The 15909-nt window shown below is 40.2% G+C and overlaps 1 protein-coding gene and 1 pseudogene across 2 annotated transcripts in view; one reads left to right on the plus strand and one right to left on the minus strand.

Moving 5' to 3' along the window:
• Positions 1 to 2298: 2298 nt before the first annotated feature.
• On the plus strand, positions 2299 to 5089 carry chst2b (carbohydrate (N-acetylglucosamine-6-O) sulfotransferase 2b). Its single transcript, XM_085287049.1, has one exon. The coding sequence runs from the start codon at positions 2853 to 2855 to the stop codon at positions 4248 to 4250; it is 1398 nt and encodes a 465-aa protein (XP_085143175.1). The 5' UTR covers positions 2299 to 2852; the 3' UTR covers positions 4251 to 5089.
• A 243-nt stretch (positions 5090 to 5332) lies between these two features.
• LOC146567298 (sodium/hydrogen exchanger 9-like) overlaps positions 5333 to 15909 on the minus strand; it is a 62835-nt pseudogene continuing 52258 nt past the window's right edge. Inside the window, exons 14-16 of the transcript XR_014893899.1 lie at positions 15238 to 15293; positions 7747 to 7852; positions 5333 to 7669 (exon numbers count right to left, since the gene is read on the minus strand). The product of XR_014893899.1 is annotated as a sodium/hydrogen exchanger 9-like (transcript). The remainder of the gene's footprint in view (positions 7670 to 7746; positions 7853 to 15237; positions 15294 to 15909) is intronic.

Here is a 15909-nt window from a genome sequence, read left to right on the forward strand (position 1 = left end):
AAGCACCTTATGTCAGCTTCTGTTGTTTAAATGTTCTATAACCTATAGATGAAGTAAACAGTGATAACAAAAAAAAACCTTTTTCATAGTGGATTTCTTGGATATACGTTTTATTTCCAAAAAAGTATTTAACACAGTGATAGATAGAAACAAAGTCATATCGCACTAGTATCTGATACTATCAGTTTTCGAGACTTTTGCTATTGGAATCAATCCACCCACTTTTAACAACCTGCAAAGAATATTGCTAAAAAATGCTGCGACCAGTGAAGGAAAGGGTTTAATATGGACTGGAATACAGTTTTAGGGAACATGTACTTCATTCAGTTCAAGTGAAATCAAAAGAAAACACAAAATGTAACAAGCCTTCACATCCAACTCAATAAGCCATAATGAAGTGACAGTGAGTCAGCATGCTTAGTGATAAAGCACTGATAATTAATGGTCTGCTCTCATGCAGGCCGAGTTAAGACCGAGATTATTATTATTACGTTTTAAATCAGATGTCATTAAAGACGACCTTTGGTTTTTCGATAATTGTAACACAGCTGGCTTCTAAAATGTAGAAAGGTCTTTGTTTCTTTCTTTTTTTAAGTAAGAAATTTGTGAATATTGAATATCGGCTTGCAAATCATCACCACACACATTTCTGATGATGTGAGACAAATATATTACTTTACTCACCACGCTCAGCACTTCCACTGCCAAACAGAACAAATACCATGCACTGAAACAGAAGTAATTTCCTGGGCGGGTTTCTGTCACAGTGTGAATACATGTTGAAAATAGGGCGGGGAGGAAAACGTGCACTTATTATTCTCTTCACTATTTGACTTGATACAAGAAAAACACATTCAATGACGGGCTCTTTGCTTTCCAACAGCACCGAATCCTAATATAGCTTTTGTTTTGTGTTTTATAAACATCTGTAAAATGCAGGTGGAATGAAGCGGTTGCACAGAAAGGTTTCATATTAAAAACAAGCTTCCTTATAAAAGAATAAGATTAAAATATTTTTCTTAAACTAAGCTCTATTATCTATATGCTTGCACACTGAAAAACGAATAGAAATTATTATGTCATATGTATGATTAATATATTTGTTCATGATGTGGAAGTCTGCTCTTCGTTTTGAAGGGTGGGACCTCAATGCTCCAGCAGAGGGCAGTCTGCACAAAGGTATTTCGCTGTAGACACCCGCATTGGCTGAGAACAAAAATAAAAATGAAGATATATTGAAAGCACACGTTACCGAGAACAGGAAGGAAATACTGTATAGCCAACACAAAGCCTAATATGTCGCACTTCAGAAGGACTCACACCACGCACAGCATCTGAGCAGGGCTTGATGAGAAACAGTATAGTAAAATCACAACGTGGATATTACCCTACATATTTAGAGGTTCCTCGCTGGGGAGGGTCAAGGGACTCGAGCGGTTTCAATTCATTCAGTCTATGCTCTCCCCACCCCGCTTGTTCAAGGTTGTAATCCCGCACAGGCAAGCCTCTTAGGAAAGATGATTTTCAATCTGCAGAGCATGTGTTTCCCTTCATACAACATCATGGCCTTTCCAGTTCCTGGGGAACAGCTGTCAAATGTCCCATTTCAGCTGATTCCACTTGAGAGGAGTGCTTGTCACTGTCGCTGAGTGTTTCTATCACGTCCAATGAAAAATTATTACATCCTCTACTATCATGCTGTAGGCCATCACTCTCAGATCAGTTTAAAATTCAAGAGTTTCTATTTTTGAAAAATTAGATTCGGTGGTATGTGCATAGCTCTTTTGTAATGAAACAGGGTTTTTCTTTGCTGCTTTTAAGACAAACCCCAGGCTACCCTCTTGTGGCTGTCGTGAGGGGGGGCTAATACATTTAATCTGAAATATTGATTCTCTCTTGCAGTCACACACGATGAGGAGGACGTGCGTAAAAGGAAAAGTAAAGGCCGGCTTTGGAATACAATCACGGCCTTAACACTTTTATTAAAGAAATAGTAAAAATAGGTTGTATATTGAAAAAACGGAACAAAAAACAAAACAGAAAACTGCTAATCGCTTTTAGATGTGTAGAAACGAGAGGCTAGAGTACGGTTCAGACAATGTGAGGTGGACTTCACCTAAACATAACAACAGCACCACCACCATCCATCCCCCATGCCCTCCTCATCTACCGTTGCTGTGATCTGTCGGAGCCACCATTAACGTGACAGGCTCGCAGCAGGTCCAATGACGTAAGCTGGCTGACGAGCGTCGACTCGTCGCGCTCCAATGCGCTCTCTCGGAGGGCGGGTCTTGGTCCTGCTATTCAGATTGAATCGGCCCAGTTTGTATTAGTTGGACGAGCAGAAGAACGAGACGGAGAAACGTGTAAGAGCCCTAACTGCGGATAAAAGCGTTTCTCTGCTCCATCATGGCAGCTGCGGAGTAATTTAGAGGATCCGGCCCGTCGCGCGGAATCGTGACCGACGCCCGAATCCACCGCATTTCTGAGGATGTTCCAGCTGGTAACTGCGCGAGGATGCTTCCGCTGAACGTGCTCAAACTGGGCGTCTGTTACAATGCTGAAGGCTTCTTGGTTTTTGTTTTGAACGCGGGCCAAACACAGAATCACTGCAAAGCCGGATATGGACAACTTTAACGCTCCTCTCTTCTGCCATTTCTATGACGAACATTGCGCAGTGCAGTGAAAGAGCTATATCGTTTAGTGGCTGTCGAACTGGTGCCGAATACATTACCTAATTCATCTGGGTGTTAATTCCCGGTGCAGCCCATAAACACACTACCGAGCGTGTTGGTGCACAGTCAATGTAAGGAGCTTCGTCCAGCGGTGAGAGCCACTCTCCGAGGGTACAGATGCGAGGCAAACAATATCATCAACCACTGAAGTTGACAGCACCTTGGGAGAAGGATGCAGGCTTTGGAAGGAAGCTTAAAACATACAGGAATCATACCAAGATAATAGCACAGCCTGGGATCGTGATGAAAGTGCTACGCAGGAAGAGGATTGTGTTATTTATGGCCTATTTGTTACTGCTCGTGCTCACTATGCTTAACTTGGCTAATTATAAATGGACTAAGGAGCCGCAGCAGTGTAATCATCAGATGAGGAGCACCACTTATCAGAGCAGATCTGACATTCGCTTCCTGTACAGACCCTCGCTGGCTAAGAAGAGGCAGCTTATCTATGTGCTGACCACCTGGAGGTCAGGCTCTTCCTTTTTTGGGGAGCTGTTTAATCAAAATGCAGATGTGTTCTTCTTGTATGAGCCAATGTGGCACATCTGGCAGAAACTGTACCCCGGTGATGCCGTGTCATTGCAAGGGGCGGCCAGGGACATGCTTAGCTCCTTATACCGCTGTGATCTGTCTGTTTTCCAACTTTACAACAGCCCGGGAGGTAAGAATTTCACCTCCCTCGGACTGTTTGGGGCCACCCTCAATAAAGTGGTGTGCTCATATCCCCTCTGCTCAGCCTATAGGAAGGAGGTGGTGGGGATGGTGGATGATAAGGTGTGTAAAAAGTGTCCCCCTCAAAGCCTTAGACTGTTGGAGGAAGAGTGCCTGAAATATAGCACCATAGTCATTAAAGGGGTCCGCATATTGGATGTAAATGTGCTGGCCCCGCTCATGGAGGATCCGTCCTTGGATTTGAAGGTGATACACTTGGTTAGAGACCCACGGGCAGTAGCCAACTCCAGGATCAAATCCAGACACGGCCTGATACGGGAGAATTTACAGGTGGTCCGCAGCAGAGACCCCAAACTTCGGCGGATACCTTTCGTGGACCCCGGGCACAAAGCTAACAAGAAGGATGGCTCAGACTACCACTCCATTGGAGCCATGGAGGTGATCTGCGACCGTACCTCCAGGACTTTGAGGACTGCCTTAAATCCACCCAGCTGGCTGAAGGGGAAGTACATGGCCGTACGTTACGAAGACCTGGTCGAAAACCCAGTTAAGACCCTGAGGAGCGTCTACCGCTTTGCCAACCTCACTACCAACCATGACATTGAGATGTTTGCTTTGAACATGACCAGTGGCTCCAGTTCCTCATCTAAGCCATTTATAGTCTCCTCCAGGAATGCCACACAAGCTGCAAGTGCATGGAGAACAGTGCTCAGCATCCAACAGATCAAACAAGTGGAAGACTACTGCCACCACTCCATGTCAGTTCTAGGTTACGAGAGAGTGAGAACAGCCGGGGAGGCCAAGGACTTGAGCAAATCACTACTGACACACTCCAGACTGTGAAAACATCCTCACCACCAAAGACCATTTAATTTAATGTTAATTTTGCATAGAGTGCCATTTCCTTATTTTGTGGAAATAAAGCTTTACTTTAAGTCCATGTTCCTGGATCTACATCGGCCGCATTTGGAATGTACCGTCAGTCGAGCAATTGCAGCTCCGTTGAAAAGGACCACTTCTTTTTTACCGGAACACCAGACGGGACCTTAGACCTCGACACTGCAACGTCTAAGAACAATTGACTCAAAGCTGCAACTTTCAGAGGAAAAAAAAAAAGGAAAAAGAAGCTACTGTATAATTCATGTATCTTGTTATGATGACACTTCAAAGTGGATGTTTTGGGGATATTTTTTGAATGTTCAAAAGAAAAAAAATCTGTTTTCCAGTCTTCATACTGTCTGTAAAAGTGAAACTAGTTAAAGGAAGGGTTAAAAAATCCAACTGATTAAAAAAGAAGAAAAAAAGAAGTTGACTGCTAATGTTAATATTTGAGACGTGTCAGAGACAATCACTGGATTGGATTCTTGTGCCATTGGTAGAGGTGTGATCAGAACAGCAGTAGTGCTACGGCTAGATTTTACAAAAAGGGGGATGTTTTGATTTGGGTTTTTCTTACATTTTATTATTATTATTATTTTTTGTCGTCACATCCTGACAGGATGATATCATACACTGTGGACAATGTCATAGCTCCAGATTTGGAAAAGTCTCTCTGTTGGTGTCAGCAGTCTGCTTGTTCTACCATTTCCAATGTTTACAATTGCTTGCTCTTATAAAAAAAACACATCTGGGAATATTGCATTGAGTAAAGTTCATAGTTAACAATACAGTTTATGCATTTGTGTTGAACTCAGTTATTTTAACGCCTACTTGGGGGGGGGGGGGGAGTGGAAGTGGTTCACAAAATTGGCTGCAGGGAACAACCTGGAAGTTAGCACACCAAAATAAGATGAAGGGTTTAATGCAGAATTGAATGATTCAGTTAAATTCAATGCAGTTTTATTTATTTAGCACCAAATCACAACAGCATTCTCCTCAAGGTGGTTTTATTGTAAGGTAAAGACCCAACAATCAAACGACCCTATATGAACAAACACTTAGAGACCGTGGGAAGGAAAAACACCTTTTAATAGGAAGAAACCTGGAGCAGAATAATAATAAATGTGCTACGTTTATTTTAATTTACAATCAGGATGTATAACAAATTTTGTCTTGAATGAATAAGCTTTATCAAAACTTTATTCAGTGCACACCTTTTGTCACTGTTTGAGAACCACTGTGCTGGAGAGGTGTCATATATTTGTTGCTATTTGCTACATAACCTAAAGGTGCCCTGTGGAGGTTTCTGGCAAGCAAACTGTTTACATTCGGTGTTGCTCACCAGCATGAAGTGTGTGTGTGCGCGCACTTCATGCTAGTCACAATAGCTGGGGATATTTTAATAGCTGGGTGGAAGAAGTAATTACAGTTACTGTCAACTTCAATTCTGTTGACAACAGCACCTTAGCAAAATTTCCCATTTCAACAGTCACCTGTAAAAGTAACATCCAAACACATTCATTGTGCTAAATGTCTTTTTACACACCTGACTGTAGTTTCAGCCTTTTGCTCGGGATGCAAAAACGTCTAAAAATTGTACTTGAAAGCTCAGTGGCCGGCGACTCCCACAACAACGACAAAGGAGACTTGAGAGAAGCTTCTTCCTCCCATGCGGAAGTAGATCCTGGTGAACATTGAAATTGGATTTACGTACCGTATGGAAACTGACATGTAAAACAAAGTTTGCATCACCTTGAAATGCAAAAGAAGCTTTCTGCATCAAACGGATATGCAACAGAAGCCAACAGATTGTGTTATATAACAGTGATGTGTTGCTTCAAATATTAGCAAATAATAATAATAATGGATTGCATTTATATAGCGCTTTTCGGGGCCCTCAAAGCGCTGTACAATTCCACTATTCATTCACTGTCACATTCACACACTGGTGGAGGCAAGCTACAGTTGTAGCCACAGCTGCCCTGGGGCAGACTGACAGAAACGAGGCTGCCATATCGCGCCATCGGCCCCTCTGGCCAAATGACATAAAAACTAGCAATTGTGTTTCAGAAAGTATTTGTTTACTTTGATAGTAAGCTGCAGCTTTAAGAAACAGGCCTAATAATGGTGGAAAGCTGTTAATCATCATCTCTTGCTTGGAAAAAGCTCAGAAATTTAAATTTGAGTGCATACAAAGAGGAACGCAATGTATACTTTAACAGACACATTCCAGAGACGCGCCCATGCATTCACAACATAAAACGAAAAGCCCCCGCTTCAAGGACAATGGCTTTATTAATACACGGCGAACCATCTGCATATTCGTACAGCCTAACCTTCACAAATCGTATTTGTGCAGTAAACAACACCCCTGTTTGACTCAAGGGGGAAAAAGATGGGGCCCTGAGATTTACAGTGATGCACATAGAAAGCAGCAACGTGCAATCTTTAATTAAAGCAGTTGGAGCGAAACTTCACATGCAAATAATCTTTTTTCCCCCCTGAAAGCTGTTAGTACTTTTAACCATTTGGATACATTCTTGCACAGCAAAGAATGCTAAGGAAGACATGGAGAGGGATGGGGTGGTGGGGGTGGTAATAAATTTAGCAGAATACATTTGAATCAGTTAAAAGGATTGCAGCAGAAAACAGTGCAATAAAAGTTTAATAAGGGGCTGGGGAAGAGCTAAGCAAAGTTGGCAAGAAAATACCATTTCAGCTGATTAAGGGAAATACTGCAGTGTTCAATCACAGAGTACAGTGATGAGTAATTCTCCCTAAAGCTTGAAACTCGGGCATTACGTAACCGTGTATCATGTAGCTGCCGTACTTATAATGAATCTGTGACTTAACATATTACCTTTATTTATTTTTATGACTGCTTTATGACAAAAGTGAAAGGCACACTTAACATTTCTATTTCAGTTTCTAACTTCCCCAGTTTGAGACAAGGAAATCATCAGCGTTGCAACAGGAAGAGCGGTGGCCTTTGTAATTGTTTTTCTCCCTTCCTGTGTGACTGTGTCTTTGCGTGCATTTCAGCACAGGGGGAGTGCATGACCTTTTGGGAACCATTGAAACTCTAACTCTCAGTCAGCTGTTGGCAGATGTCCTGACCAGTGACCTCCATTCACTGTGGGAGGTGGGGGTTTTGACATCAGGGAGCAATAGCTGATAAGACGAGGTTAGAGCTGAGTACTGGAGCCGCTTGCCTCCCTCGGTTGAGCTGGAGCAGTGCCGAGGCCCAGATCTCCGTCCAGCAGGTCCTCTTGGTGCTCGGATGCAGAATCGCTTTCGGACGATCCCTGCTGGCTCTCCGTTTCCCCCAAATCCAGGGTGTTTTTTCCTGCTTCTATCTCACACAGCTCTTCTTCTTCATCATCCTGAATTGTGAGTGGCAAATAACTCATATGTTCCTCAATATTTCTGGCATGTTGTAAACACAGAAAAAAAGTCTTACCTCCTGCACACGGGGGCTACTGAAGACTCTGGCAAATACACCACAACACTGTGGCAGTGACTCAGTCAGCGGGGGGCCACAATGAGTCAGCATTGGCTTTAGATATCTGTGACATTGTTAAAGGACTGTTCAAAACGTGTGTACGTGTCAGTGACTGTAAACACAAGATAAGGTGAAATGGTCGGTTGTAGTCTAGCCTGTCCTCCAGCTCCACAGTCATAACAATAATAGCTAACAACACTAAAGCACATATCAGATTTTATATATATATATATATATATATATATATATATATATATATATATATATATATATATATATATATATATATATATATATATATATTTGAAAGAATGAGTAGGACAGTAACCAGATACGGTGTTTTACCTGTGCAGGATAAAAGGTCAGGGAATTTACATGTTACTGGTGTTGCACTCCAGTAAAGCGTTAACTGGTATGGTCTGTTTCCTATTTTAGCAGCTGATGCTCGAGGGAAAGCCCAACTCTTTGTTAGAAAGAAGTGGTTAAAGTGAATCACTGCAGTTTATCATAAACATAATCACTGAGCGTGTGACTGCAAATTGTTTTAGATCTAAGCCATCAGACTTCCAGTTGTTTATATATGAAGACAGAAATGAGAGATGCAAATCTAAAAGTGTAATAAATCATAGTCCCCTTGTGCTCAAAGCAATAAAAAAAACATTATGAAAGTGTATTATTTCCCTTATGACGTCACTGTCAGCTTACTGGCATTCAGTGCAGTTGGCCTTCCGTTTTGAAGATGGCACACTGCAGAGAGCTGGGATATTAGTCATTCAAGCTTTAGGTACTTGAGCTATTTTTGTTCCAGATTCTTAAGCTGTTAGCATATTTAATATACATAGCTTTTGTCAGCTGAGTTGTTGTCTTAAGGAATAAAAGCTCCCATGCAACACAGAGAGATTTTCCAGGAGGGGATGTTGCATGAGAGCCAAAATCGAGATAAAAATAATTTGCTCAAGAAAAAAAAAAAGGAAAGGTAGCAAATGGGTCGTTATCTAGTTTCAGCAAACTGGGTCAGCCTTGCATTTGATTGAAACTAGAGGCAAGGTCACGAATGCCTTATAAATGTGATAAAGTGCAGATATGTGCATTTTGATTTTCGATCAGCGTTGAGAGGAGACGGTGGAAGCGAAGCGGTGCAGGTGGTTACTAAACAATAACAGTGGCATATTTATAAGCTCTGGTCTGAAAAGTGGAGGTGAGTATGTTTGTGACATTTCGGAGCCCCCTGCTAGCATCTAATTTATAATCACCTTTCTGCAAGGGGTCATACTTTCCTCAATTTTTGCTTTGGAGGGGAAAAAAAACAACAAAAAAAAACGGACAAATTCCTATTTTACCAGTGCCATCAGTGTCAACCTTTGTACCTCACTGCCTTTTATGAGTAATGTGGGACTAATGTGGCACACAAGTGCACAGTCCTCTGGCATGCGTACAAAAGAACAAGGGTAAGTGGAAAATAATCTAATATGGAAATTGGTACCAGCTCTCACCATTCGGGTTCTGTTGTTGAAAATGTGCAAGAGGTTGGAATTATAAGCACCATTCTGGCAGCTAACAGGATTTATTCATAAAATGTCTCAAATGAGAAACAAGGGGAAAAGGGGGGAGGGGTCTAAGGAGGGAGAAAAGGAGAGAATAATGTCTTCCTTGGGATGTGCCTGAGTGAGTTGTCTTCCTGTTGGCACTGCGTCCTCCTGTTCCATGCTGGCATGATACTCGACAGTGATGGTAATTATAACTGCTGGTTCTGCTTTCTGCTACACAATGGTGTCAGATTATATGTGTGTGCGTGTGTGTGTGTGTGTGAAAAGATGCTGAGTAGTTATGTGGGGGTAGAAGACCAACTGCTGCTTCAGCCACCATCACAGCAAGCACAAGTCCCACGCTGCACAACCCGCAGGTAACCTTTTACTGACCTTTCATGAGTTAGGGCAAGTATTAGAGTTATAATACATGTGATCAGCTACTAGAGTTCAGAAACTACAAAGCAGGTTAGTGTGGTTTGGTTAAACGCTTGCTGCTTTTCAGGGGCTTCATGAAATCTTTTCATGCTATGTTTGCCAGGAAACCAACACAGATTTCAGCAAGTCATTCTAAGAAATGGTCTAGAACATAGCACGCAAAACGTCTCCAACAACAACACACTGTTTTTATCTAACGTAAGTTACTTATGCTATTTAAGAAATTGGTTGTAAATAGCCTGTTTATAACTTGTGTGACAAACTTTCCCATTGTTTTACCAGTATTTTAACATTTAAGCAAACGCTGTAGTCGGAAATGTCCAATACAAGCGCTGTTACAGGCAGCCTTAATGATTACACATGAAATGCGAATCAATTAATAAACAAAAACGTCCAGTGGTACAACTAGTGAGGAAACAAGAAAACAGACAGAAGTTGCAGTTACCCTAACTCATCACACTCTCAACACCAATGCACAGTATTCTGATAAAACTTTGTAGGGGTGAAGAGTGGGGTCCAGTTAACAATCCATTAAAATTTCATGTACATCCACCAAGTACTTCAAAGCCCACTTATTTATTTATTTATTTATTTATTTATTTATTTATTCATTCATTCATTCATTCATAGGTAGAAAAATGACAAAAAGGCTTATAAATTAGGAAGTATCTCACAAGTGTGGTGTGTACTGTAGACATAGAAATACTGTATAAAAATGTAAAATATCATGTCACATTTAACCTCTGACCTCGATCTGAATTCCAAAGTGATGATAATGTTATATAGAGCTATTTAAAACTATGTTTCTTACCACCATTGTTTGCATTGAGAACATATAGGCATATAGGGAATTCAATATGTGTATTACTTTGGACCTCTGACCTCTTCTTCAAGGTCAAATAGGGTCAAGCTGTCATGAAAAGTTTTTTATTTTTGTTTTATCTTTAAAGAAAATATTGTCAAGAGAAAGAGGATGAGCTGCCTTGGCAGTTTGTGCTTTGTGTTTTTTCTTTTTAAACTGAGTTGATAACATATCCCTAAGTTTATCTGTCAGTGACTCATCCAGCCTGGAAGAGATAACTTTGTTAGACAGCAGCATCTACAACAGAGAGTACAAAAGCACACAGGAGTGTGAAACGTCAAAATATACCTTACTGACAGTACAATTACTGTACATTTGTAGCTCAGAGGACTGAGTTGAATTGGCCTCCTTCATTAAAGGCCATGAGATGCATGGCCTTTTGTTAGCCCCTTCCACTGATACACCCACTGTTCTCAGTACTGCTTATTCTCCTAAAGACATGGGAATTTCCATGATTGCAGACTTTGATTGCATTGCATAATGAATACGTATACACTTCTTACATAACATCAAAATGTAAGGAGGAGATATTTACAGTGGGTGCCACTATGCTCTACTTGGTGCTTCTTTGTTGTATGGTATTGTTTAGCCTTGTAATGCTAAAAATATGGGTAACACGCCTAGACTTGATTTTCAAGCCACAGAACACCCATGTAATTAACGGCATTGTACTTCTTTAACACGGGAGAAGACATGGGTGGCTTCTGGGATTCCAGATCCAAAACAAAAACGTGGTTGCTGGGCTAACGCCACAGTATGCAAACCAATTCAGCTGGAAAGATCAAACAGGCTTTGATGTCCCCCAGAATGAGTGCTTGTCCTTATGAACCCTAAAGCCAGGCTGACGGGGAAACAGTTAAGGAAGCAGCAGTGTGCCTCAATGATGCAGATGGTGAGCCAAGTTGAGGCTCAATTACCTGGCAGCAGGATTCCGGCTGAGGCTCCTCTCACCTGGTCCACTTCAAAGCACCTTCAGAATATGTTTTTCCTCCTCATCAATAGGATACATTGGTCGGGCCTTTCATCCTGCTTCTCTCATCTCCTCTTTTCTCGCCCGCTGTCATATTTGCATGCTTTACATGATTCCAAAAACCCATGATATATACACGAGGTCTGGTAAAAACACACAGTCTGTTAAAATGTGCAAGTTAACCCAATATTATAAGCTTTAAATATAGCCATGGCAGGAGTACAGTTCGTGCTGTTTTTTGGCTTTTAATCGTGTGTTGCAACCAGCAGACATATCATACAAATGTTAGCATGCTAGCACATGTAGGGACTGGCTAGCTGGCTCTTTAAAAATAGTGAAGAACAGTCTGTCTGTCACAAGGCTACTGGTGAAGCTATTGCATAAGACAGAGACAGTAGATTACTATTATTTAAAATTTGGTCAGTGAATATAATTCTTTATCAAATTAACCCACTGCTCATTCTCAAGTCAATATTTAACATCTAAATATGTCTTAAACATTTAAATGGAAGCTGCAAAACTAGAAAGAAGAAACCGTTTCACGTAAACAAAACGGAAATATGTCCTAATCAGATCAGAGAATTTCTCAGTACACTCAACCACATCCACCTTGCTTGTGTTTTGTGGTTTAGTAGCCTGAACGCTACATGTATTTGAATTTAATGACAACCTTTACAAACTTTATGGTTTCTAATCTGTCTGAAATATAAAACAGTTATAAAACTGTTAAAAACAGTTCTCAGAGTAAAATATGTCACAATGAACTCCTTTGAAATGATTTTCCAAGACTAAAACTTAAGACAGACTTATTGAAATGTTAGCAAAAATGACCCCATTTACACTTGTTTACATGAAATGAATTTAGTCAGAGCTCAACCAGTAAAGGAATTTTAAGACCAATACTTGAGGGTTTAAACATCTGCTAAATGTGTGCTGCTGCGAAATTGCATAATTTTTTCAAAATCTGCTGAGCAATCTATGCAAGACCGACAGACAACATGGCTGAAGGGTGTTTCTCGCATCTCTTCTTTAGTTTTTAAATTTTTGTTTATCAGATAAAAAAAAAAGATATGTAATATCATAATATTGATATTACATACTTATACATAAAAATATTGCTGTAATATCAGCAACATTTGATAGATCAGTCAGGACTTCCTACATTGTTAATGTTATCAGTGGCATATGCACAAAGTTTGAGCTCTCTTTTTGGTGATTGAAATTCTAGCATTAGCTCTTTTTCCATAGACTGCAGTATTATATTAATGTGCCTTGCTAACAAAACCTGTTAGCATTAGCTGATAACTTAGCACTCTATCCCCTTATCCAAAAATGATCAGTTTTTCAAAAAAACCCTGGGCAGTATAAAATAATTATTCCCTCTATTATCGTGAGGGTTACGTTCCAGGACCCCTGTGATAGGTGAAAAAGCATCAATTAGAAAGCATGTTTATTTTATTATTTTATGTACATCCAAAGGCAGGTGGTGCAGGGTGTTTTACATATAAAGCACCTTAAATGTGAGAATAATGCCTTGATCCATCGGCTGGATCAGCAATGTGGTGTTTGGTGGTAAGAATTTAATTTGTACACCTTCAAACGACAGGTCCCTTTTATTTCAATTTAATATTCTTTTAATATAAGTTTAAATAAATATGTGATATTTTCATTTCAATTGTTAGAAAACGGTTATTTTACTGCAAAAATAATTACTAATTTTAGTAATTAGTAATTGTTTAAACATGTTTGTTTAATCTAATCTCAGGGTGTAGCTTGTTACTGTTAGCCAATATACAGTTTTACAGTCAGATCTACCCTCTCTCGTCGTATCTGGTTTCAGAACTACACATACCAGCTCTCACTGTTCATGAGTAACATATTTAATACCTCACAGTCTCAGGCTACTGTTTCAATGTGTCTCAAGACGTAACAAGAACACAGACTACACACACACTTTATACTACTTATTTTAATAGTTATGAGCGGACCATGACTTTTCAGGAAAGGAGGGACACAGGGACCTTCCTTTCCTTTTTGATCTCTTTCTGTGAGATCAGTAAAGAAGAGACAAACTTTTGAGAAACATTTATTTCATATTCTTAGATATCCCTATAAAATTTAAATAGATAATTATATAACCCTTTTGAGTGTTTAGGAGTTACTTATGTTATTTATAACTCTTCCTGCTTTAATGTAAGTTACATCAAAGAGAAGAAGGGAAAAAACTCTGTATTAAACTATCAGTCATGTTTGAACACACTCACCCATTCATTTTCATGGGTGCCGGTATAAAAAAATGTATTTAAATATATTTTGCATGCTGCCAAAATAATATTAACCTTGTAGCCTGATTTGTTTCATTATCAAAGGTCAGCTACGTAGCCGGGATAATGCCATTTCTGCACTCTCATTCAATTAAAAAGCACAACCCCCCCCAAAAAACAAACAAAACCTCAATTACGCATTAAATGACTATTCTTAATGATGATGCCATCAATCCAACATTGCACTGTTTTGCAGAAGAGATAAAGCCCATAAAGTAAGATGATGTGCTCCTTACCAAGCACCAGGTCATGAAGTCATTAGGGAGCAAAATTCAATTAGCTTAAACTTAATGCAATCCTCGTGAAATCTTCCTGCAAAGAGTACAACTGTTTTCCTTCTCCAACTACACTCTCTGCTTACAAGACCATCTTAACACGTTGTTAACACCAACAGAGGCGGCAATAGTTAAGCACTTTGGGAAATAACACATACTATTGTGCAGTTGGGGAGGGAAGTTCAACACCATTCCCACAGAATAAGTTTGCAGCTAGTAAACCCTTAACTTTGTTTAGAATAAAGACTGACAGAGAAGCAAACTGTTTGCTTTGGAAATGGACTTTAGAGGTCCTGGCCAGATTTTGTTATCCTCAGACAGTCACTATAGCTGACTGGCCCTTTATTTATTGTTGCTACAGACAAGAATATCAACCTTTACCAAATGCAAATATATATATTTTCCAGATTGTTGCAAAATAAAATAAAGGTGAACAATGGAGTAAATTTCTGAATGCAACCTGTGAATTTATCTAATAACGGCAAAGGAATGTACAAAATGTATTCTTGCACGGAGCAAAGACTGTGGAGTTTTGGTCCACAGAAATGAATTATAAATAATTTAAATATTAGATTTTAGATATAATATAATATTTGCTGCTTTTCTATCTGGAAAAGGAGTGCATTGTTGGAGTACTCTTTTAATAGTCACGATATTCATAAGACGTGATTGCTGAGAACTGTCACATGAGAGAAGTCACATGGATAATCGTGTTTCAAAGTTGACTTGAAAATGAGGAGCCTCTTAGATAAATGCATCCTAAAGAATCGTTTATATCAGGGAAACTACAATGAGAGCATGTGTGCAAATGGTCCTAATATAGCTGCACAAAGGAGGTCATACACAGTGTATGTTTGCTAGCAGGCCACACACGTTCTTTCTGAACTTTCTGTTTGTCCTGATAGATAAGGGTCTTTCTTCAAAGTCTATGTAATGAAGCACTATTTTTTTCTGATACTCACAGAACAGTAGGGCTCCACAGAGCGCTGCGTTAATTATTGTGAGTGCAAGCAGATGTGAGAGCGCTTTGGAGAAAAAAGCAGTGAAAGGATACTTGTAGTCGAGAGAGTGCCACAGGCCCTGTGTTGTGTCTAGCCTCTCTGTAGCAATCTGTAAACCAGAAGAGAACCAATGTTACTCGCCGACAAACAAAGCCCGTCTGCCGTGGGCTGTATACGGTGCTTGATGGAAATGCCGAAAACCTGCACCTGTGCATGGTCAGCAGGGCCATATCACATGACCACAGCTTGAACAAGAGGGTCAGACCTAATAAAGGGAAAATCCTATTCCCAAAAACTGAACTACCAATAGAGATCCCTCCTCATTACAGTAAGAACAACTGCTCTGGTCTTGCATGCATTCAACTGTTTCCATAAAAAAAGAAATAAAAAAGCTCGTCTCCCCACTGGGATCCTCCTCCAGCTTTACTTGGCCACACTATCTATTTGGCCGCTTGATACCAGAGAGATGCCCAGACCTTGTCCCATTCATAGCGTGCAGATAATCGTCGGTTCAAATAAGAGAGTGAATGGCGAGCTGCTGGGAAGCAGCGATGGCAGGGTGGGTGTATGCACAACAAAAGGCCACACTCAGAGGGCCTCTGTTGTGGTCTGTTCTGGATATTGCGCAGACCATCACTCAAAGCGAAAGCGAAACTGCATTTCCTCTTGAAGTGTTCTTCACTTTAATGCCATGTGGTCTTAAAATAAACAGCAGACCCAAGATT

Source organism: Mchenga conophoros, linkage group LG9 (assembly GCF_057382185.1).
Source record: "Mchenga conophoros isolate Kocher_MC1m ecotype Shallow Benthic linkage group LG9, M_conophoros_male_GT1.1, whole genome shotgun sequence".
Classification (NCBI taxonomy): domain Eukaryota; kingdom Metazoa; phylum Chordata; class Actinopteri; order Cichliformes; family Cichlidae; genus Mchenga; species Mchenga conophoros.

What these genes read in the sequence shown, in the direction of transcription:
- chst2b (XM_085287049.1), top strand. Translation starts at nt 2,853, where the DNA reads ATGCGAGGCAAACAATATCATCAACCACTGAAGTTGACAGCACCTTGG.